This window comes from Elaeis guineensis, chromosome 3, assembly GCF_000442705.2.
Source record: "Elaeis guineensis isolate ETL-2024a chromosome 3, EG11, whole genome shotgun sequence".
Lineage (NCBI taxonomy): Eukaryota > Viridiplantae > Streptophyta > Magnoliopsida > Arecales > Arecaceae > Elaeis > Elaeis guineensis.
In genome coordinates, this window is record NC_025995.2 from 113,745,034 (window position 1) to 113,753,433 (window position 8,400).

General features: G+C 42.2%; 1 protein-coding gene across 1 annotated transcript; it reads left to right on the forward strand.

Annotated features, from left to right (window-relative positions):
• Positions 1–4,217: 4,217 nt before the first annotated feature.
• Positions 4,218–5,183, forward strand: LOC105041504 (late embryogenesis abundant protein At1g64065). The gene has a single exon (XM_010918465.4). It carries the CDS (start codon positions 4,339–4,341, stop codon positions 5,014–5,016), a length of 678 nt encoding a protein of 225 aa, XP_010916767.1. The 5' UTR covers positions 4,218–4,338; the 3' UTR covers positions 5,017–5,183.
• Positions 5,184–8,400: the final 3,217 nt, after the last annotated feature.

Below are 8,400 nucleotides of genomic sequence, written 5' to 3' on the forward strand. Positions count from 1 at the left end.
CAAACTTGAGTCACATAGTATATCAAAAGAGGCTGACTTAATTGTCTTTTCAGCCTCATCAATCTTAGTCCAACCTTAGAATTCGGCAGCAACAACCACCATTAGAAAAAGGATGATCATCTAATAAGATGGTCAATGAGTGCATACCGCATCATATATGATGCACGTTGTTTGACAGTCACCAATCTTTTGATAGCTATCATTGAGAGATGCATATATAGCACTCTAATGTATAGCTCGCGCACTACTTAAGGATCCCCTCACAAGATACAACCTCCATTCCAATGTCATCAAGCAAACTCCTCGTCTTGGGCAGCTAGTCCTATACTTTGAAAGAAAAATTTTTTGTGCACCGCAGTTGGTGTAGAAAATTCAATATAGAGTGCAACATTTTACATGATTGATCCATCTAATCATGCTTTTCAACGCCCATTAAATGCTTGCAGGTCCATTTTTTGGTTTGAAATTTTGAACGACGAAAATACTCATCTGTTCTAAAAAAATTATGATATCTCATGGCCTATTTATGATACCCTATGGTCTGTTATGACATCCTGAAGCATATTATAATTTTCTGAAAACAAGAAGTCATAAGGAGAGTATTATTTTTATTATTAAAAATTAATAATAATTTTCAATGACGAAAATATTCTTCTCTCCTTATGATTTTTTATTTCTAAGAAGTCATAATGCACTTCAGGATGTCATAATAGGCCACAGAATATCATAAACAAACCATGAAATGTCATAATTTTTTCTGAAAAGAGAAATATTTTCATCATTTAAAATTTCAAACCAAAAAATAGATCTGCAAACATTTAATGGATGTATTAATGGATGTTGGAAAGCGTGGCTATGTGGACCAATGGAAAGGAGCGGTGCACTGTTATTGCACCGCATGCGGTGTACAAAGAATTTCTCTACTTCAAAAACATGCGCTTCTCCCAAATAGCCTTTTATTTTTCTTTTTGGTATTGAGAAAAAGAAAAAAAGAAATTTCTTCAAATTTTATTTTTAAAAGAGAAGAAACAATTACAGTATTTAAAAATGACAATTTATTATATATATATATAAATGAAAAAGAGAGTTGCTTTCATCAGGGGAACAAGAGAGCTCTTTAATTGAATGAGATTTCAAGCCATTCACGTTTCCTTGTGTAACATGAAATGTGAATAATAGGTCCTCCTGGTGGCCTTACAGTCCACATGGAACCCTTAGCGTTCGGGCTGCTAATGGGCTGAATCTGGTCATTTCACCTTAAAGTTTTGAATGGTAGAAGCCCAAGGCCTGTCCCTAGCTAATGTAGAATCTGGCCCACAGGATCGTTGGTTGCAGTACTTAATTTCCTCGTTTCGAGCCTGGAATTGTGATTGGGCCTCCTACGTGTGACGTGATGTTTGAGAACTTAACCTGCTGGAGGAATTCTTTGTGCACCGCGGGGGGTGCAGAATTGCAGGCACCTCGTGGTGCTTGGTTCACACATGGAGCCCGAGTGTGACATATGAAAAAAAAAATTTTCGTCGGCCTCACATGAGAATCAATCACTGCAGGTGATGTGCATGGTTCTGCACCATCTACAGTACATAAAAAATATTTCTAATTTGTTGCCAGGCATCTGAAAAATACAGATAGATTCATAGTGAAACATAAAAATTTAAGATAAATTATATCTCTAGTTCTTAAATTATATTAAATTTTTTTAAATGATTCCTAAACTGCAAAAATCTAAGTTTTAGTTCTCGAACTTTTTGAATTATTTTAATGTTGCTTTTTGGCCATTTTCAATGACTTTCTCGCATCGAAAATCCTATGTGGCAGTTACCGATGCGTACGTGACTCCATTCATTTGAACAGATGGCGCCAATATTGACTGGAACCAATTTTTTCTTTTTCATTATTCTTCTTCTCTCTGCCTTCGTCGCCCCCCCATCGGCCCGCCCCTCCGGCATCCCCCTCCGGTGCACCTTCAGTCCCCCTCTCCAGCACCGAAGGCTTCTACCACACCCGAACGCACCCCCGCCTGCCCCGACGCTGATGGGTTGTGCACTGGCGCCCCCCCGGCCCCATCCTTATGTGCCCCCACGATTGAAGATGGAGGCCCGGGGGGTGGCGGTGGGAACTGTGGGCACACACGGAGCCGGGGTGAAAGCTGAGGGTGGAGGATTGGTCGTCGATGCACTCTAGGATCTCCAAATTGGCTGTCCTATCTCGTCGCTCCAAGCCTCCCATCTTGTTGAGCCTTTCGGAGGGGGGGCAGCGGTGGAACCCACCGATGGTAATAGGAGATGGGGCGGGGGTGCGATGCACAACCCACTGACGCCGAAGGGGGGTGGCAGTGGGAACCGCGGGGGCACACAGGGGCTAGGCGGGGCTAGGGGAGTGCACTAGCGTACAACCTATCGACGCCGGGACAGGCGGAGGTGCGATGGGTCGGGCACTAGGGTGGGCATGGGCGGTCGGAGGGATCGATTGGGAGAAAAAAAAAAGACTCTTTACAGGAGTCTTCTTCGTTTCTTTTTTTTGTGGATGTTTTACGATCCGTGCGGGACATCAGTTGAACATGCAAGCATCAGTTCAAGATGAAAGAAGTAAATTGATGAAAGAAAATTATGGAAAATCATCGAAAAGAAAATGTTAAAATAGTTTAAAAAAATTTAAACACTAAAATTTAAATTTTTATAATTTAAAAATCATTTAAAAAATTTAATATAATTTAAAAACTATAGATATAATTTATCTAAAAATTTAAAACCATTAACATGCTGTCCCATTCGCCCCAAAAGTTACCAGGCTTAGCAACGACCGTTATGTAACAATAAATACTCTATTATGACCTTGGCTTTTGGCCATTAATAAGTGGACGATAATGCATATAGCTGCACAGTAACTCAACTACTTGTCAACTCAACTATTGCGCTGGAACCCAGCCTATAATCAGTAGACTTCAAGAGCTTAAATGGTTAGACAATGGCGGCAACATTAACTTACAAGGAACGGGCATTAAAGGCGGTCCAAACTACGGATGTGGGCTGTAGACATTATGCTGAACATCGTAGCATTTGCAATAATTTCAACATCCAACGTCTTGTCTGGATTTCAACCCATTACCTGCTCCAAAATATATTGGGGAACTGGCTACTTAGATGTGCCAGATATTATACGTGGGGAAAACTATACAACACCACTATTTTTTTCCAAATCCGTTCTATGATTTAAGTGTTAGACATGTTAACAAATAGATACATGTAATTTAAGTCAGATTTTACATTCATAAATCAATAAATAGAACCATTAATTTTATACAAATGAAAAAGTAATAAAAAAAAAGGAACCCTGTCTCTTCTATCGCTTCCTACTCCCCTCCTAATTTCCACTGGCATCCTCTGCCATTTCACCACGGTCCTTTTCAATCATTACCTCTTTGCTTCTTCCTTGATAACAAAAGGGCATGAAAATCTATTGCCTCCTGGCATTTATATATAGATATGTATAATAAGAACTAAATTAGACGGGGGGAAACAGAGACACAGTCGCACAGTGAGAATCAAAATTCTAAGTAATTGATGGGTTCTTAAATCCTCAAGCTTATAATATTAAAAGTTTTAAACTTTATTTTATTTATTTAGGGAGATGTAAATACAGTAGTTTGTTCGCTTCAAAATAACTATATATATTATATTTTTTAAGAAAAAAAATTAAACTCAATAGTTTTTCACTGCCGATCCCACATCGGAAGACTTGCTTGTTTCGGATCCACTCATTTTGACTCGCCTCTTTTCTCTTTTTATCCTATAGTGATTTCCATCTGATATGTATTTTGTACCATAGTTTTTATCTTTTTTTTTGAAAAGATTTTCGTTACAACAGTGATCCCAAATCAAAGTTATAATAATTCAATTAAAAATCAAAAATTGATGAGATAGTAGAAGGAATCATCATTAAAATTGATGAAATATAGATATTTTTATTGAATTGTGATAAATTTAGCATGGTATCATGATTAATGTAAGGAAGTTTTTTTCCGTTTTTTTAACTGACCACAATTTGTTATATCAGCTCATGGTCCCAACCTAATGCTGTTACCGGTCACAATACCGACATTAATTGACTCGTCGGCCGGGTCCAACTCTACCTGCCATCGTCCAACGTACCACCTGTCCTTTCTTAAACCCATTTTCGCCAATAGAGAGAAACAAACCCCATCCAGTAGAAGGGAGAAAACAAAACACGAACCGAATCACTACTACTAGTAATAAACCCCACCATCCCTTCCCCATACCCCCCAACAAAATATTAGAGTTCCCACTGCCCTCCCCACCCTCGCCACCGCCGCCCGCCATGTCCGCCGAACAAGAGCACATCACCCCTCTCGCCACCGCCGCCGTGGACCACCCCACCAGCGACGAAAAGGACCCCTCCATCACCACCCCGACTCCCCCTTCCTCCCGCCGCCGCCGCCGCCGCCGCTGCCTCATCTGCTGCGGCTCCTGCACCGCCCTCGTCGTCGTCATAGCCATCGTCCTCGTCATCATCACCGTCACCGTCTACAAGGTCAAGGAGCCGGTCATGACCATGAACTCCGTCTCCATCAAGAACCTCAACCTCAGCCTGGGCTCCTCCCTCAACATCAACATGACGGTGGTCGCCGACGTCTCCGTGAAGAACCCGAACGCCGCCTTCTTCCGCTTCGGGGAGAGCACCACCGCCCTCTACTACCGGGCGCGGGAGGTGGGGGTGGCGTACGGGCCGCCCGGCACGGCGGGGGCCCGCAAGACGTTCCGGATCAACGTGACGATCGACGTGATGGCCGACCGGCTTCTCTCCGATCCGAGTGTTATCGGCGATCTGGCGGCGGGGAAGCTAGATGTGACCACGTCGACCAAAGTCGGTGGCAGAGCGAAGATTTTTCTGATCATCAAACGCCATGTGGATGTGATGATGAACTGCAGCATGACGATGGCGGTGTCCAACCAGTCGATTCTGGCTCAGAGTTGCAACCAGCGCGTGTGGCTATGATTACGATCATTTTGGCACAGATTTCTTGTCAATAAACTTATAGATTTTAAATTGAAATATTTTGATCGATGTTAGCTCAGAGATAGGTGAGATGGGATTTGGGAGCATATATATATATATGTATACACACATATAGAAATTTTTATGCTTGGATTTGGAGACTGGTATACCTGTGTCTATGTTGATGGGAAGGATATGGTTGTGCATATGAATTTATAAAATACGTGCTTCTTCGTCCATAATTTCTATTTTTTACTTAAAAAAATATTAAATACACAATATAACTAAATATGGTATATCTTATCGATCAGTACTGATACATACCAAGAGTATGGTGATACCAAAATTGATGCATGGTGCAAGAGGCATATTGAGTGTACAAAAATAATTTTATATTGACATCATACTGAGATGTCATCAGTATGAAATTGGTATCAAAATGAGTATGTACCTCTATCTTTAGAAAAGAGGTTTGTATAACTTAAGTTTGAATGTTGATGGATTTTGCTTATTCCATATATACCAAACGCATGCTTGGAACTTAGAAGCAATGATCAAAATTTATTGGGACCAAGTACTCAAAAGGAATGGTTGGAGATTATATTTTTTTTTTCATGTTTTTGTTGGGTGGTAGCATCCGTGTATGTTAGAGGCGCTCCTATTATGAGGTTAGGTAGAAAGAGGGATGTGGTCATTGGAATGTATTGTGGCATTAGATAAGCGGACAGAGTCATGTGAGAGGTATGATAGAGATAACATATACATTTAGATATTTTAGGAGGGGATGTCTCATTGCAAGCAATTATATTAGGTCGTAGTATTGAATTTAGGGATAAATAATTATTATTAAGGGTCTGTTTGAATATTCCTAAAAGATTAAACTGAAAATCTTATAGGAATTGGACATATTCATCTATCTAGCTTGCATTCTCTAAAAGCCTAATCAAACTCAGTCTAAATCCTAATCTAGTGGTTATAGAAAATATAAAAAGATCACTATTCTTTCTATACAATTTGAGCTGGATGGAGTTTGGCTGATACGAGACTAAGCTTAAATGGATAATCCAATCTACGAATTCTATAAAATTTTTAGCACGATCCTATAGAAATAGCCAAACAGACTCTAAAATATATTAAAAAGAGTGTTAGCATGTGTCTGCCAAATGAACTTGCAGCGATACCATAAGTTTAACCCCAGCATGACTCATCTGCTGCAAGATTTTCAAATTGGAGAACCTCTGTAGCTTTGTAAAACTATAAAAAGGTCATTCTTTGATGCTTTTTGTCCAGTCTTGTGTGGCAAAAGGATCAAATTAGACAATCCATCACGCGAATCCTCAGCTGGGTCAACCACCGCATTACTCTTAAGCGCTCTGCGCCCATTCATTGGCCTGCAAGAATCTCAAAGCGATCAGTGGATTACTCAACAGTAAATTTGCCTGACGGAAGGTAAATCCTCCTTTTGCTGCGGAGGATACAACTCTCTCCCGACTTAGAAAGCTTATATTTGGCTACTTGTAATTCATAATAGTTTGCAATCATAATTAACTTTTTTTCAAGAAAGTTTTTAGTATTTGGGTCAGTGATTTGCAAAAATAACCTTTTGAAGGGAAGTTATCTGTATAGGAAACCATTAATAACCACCACAAAGTGAGTTATCGGAATAAAAATCTACATTCTAAGGTTATTGCTGAAAGTATCTTCCATCTGCATGATAAAATTAAGAAAAAGAATCATATTTAAATACATTCAATATATAGCTTTATTACTGCATGCTGATCGCTTTCTGACTTACAATTATGTAGAGCATTGGATAAAAATGATCCCCGCCTAAAATTTTAGGATACAAATTTTAGTGGTGGATGATTGAAAAAATCTTAATGGTGGATGATTTTTCAATCATTAATGGATATTTTTTCGATGAGCATGAATCCTCTGTGGTACCCATGATGCATTGCATGATGTGATGTATCATGCACACCATTCATCGCACGATGGATAGCAGCGTGCGGCTGTGCACGGCATTCTCAGCTTGTTGATATATGCAGTTGTCTATTGTGCGATGGATGGTGCATGCTGTGCACCACCATCGTGCGATGCATAGAAGTGGATTCACATTCTTCTTGGATACCATCTCAAGAGTAAAGGTAATCTACTTTCATATAGACGTGGAGCAATTTAGAGTGAAGGGATGATTAACTTCTATATAAATGCCGAAGAAACCACAAATTGAAATTTTAATCTATTTATTAGTAGAGGTCGCAATTCGGTTGGATTGGATCGTAAATGAGTTGAGTCAAAAAATTTGTTAGTAGAAAAAAATCAGTCATAAACATTCATGATGGTCTCCATCCCAACTTCACCATCCTACCCTATCATCAAGCTCAACGATCCTTGGCATTGTCCCAAGGATGGCGTCACAGTGGCGGCGCATAAGCAAGAGGAGAGAAAGGAAAGGGAGGGAAAAAAATTAATCATGATTGGTGTTGGGTATAAAATATCCCCCAGCCAAAGTTCATGACGAGAGTGACCCTCCGAGGATCCAACTGACTTTCGACCTCCGGCAACGTCTCTTCAAACCTCCCAGGTGGCCGAGCCTCCGCCACACTCCCAAGTTTTGCCGACGGACAGGACCCCGCCAGCATCGACCGGATTCTTCGCGACGTCCGGACTCCTACGGGAGCCGGACCTCGCCCCCGACTCCAATTGCAGGCAGACTTTGTCCGGATTCCTACGGGAGCCAAACCTCGCCCACAACTTCACCTGCAAACTTCGTCCGGACTCCTACGGGAGCCGGACTCCGCCCACGACTCCAGCTGCAGGTAAACTCCGTCCGGACTCCTACGGGAGCCGGACTCCGTCCACGACTCCAGCTGCAGGTAAACTCCGTCCGAACTCCTACGGGAGCCGGACTTCGCCCCTGACTTTAATTGTAGGTAGACTTCGTCCGGACTCCTACGGGAGCCGGACTCCACCCACGACTCCAGCTGCAGGTAAACTCCGTCCGGACTCCTACGAGAGCCGGACTTCGCCTCTGACTTTATTTGCAGGTAGACTTCGCCCGGACTCCTACGGAAGCCGGACTCCGCCCATGACTTCACCTGCAGACTCCGTCCGGACTCCTACGGGAGCCGGACTCCACCCACGACTTCACCTGCAGATTTCGTCCGGACTCCTATGGGAGCCGGACTCCGCCCACGACTCCAGCTGCAGGTAAACTCCGTCCGGACTCCTACGGGAGCCGGACTTCGCCTCTGACTTTAATTGCAGGTAGACTTCGCCCGGACTCCTACGGGAGCCGGACTCCGCCCACGACTTCACCTGCAGACTCCGCCCGGACTCCTACAGGAGCCGGACTCCGCCCACGACTTCACCTGCAGACTC

Excerpts from the sequence above, each read along its gene's own strand:
- LOC105041504 (XM_010918465.4), top strand. The coding sequence starts at position 4,339 with ATGTCCGCCGAACAAGAGCACATCACCCCTCTCGCCACCGCCGCCGTG.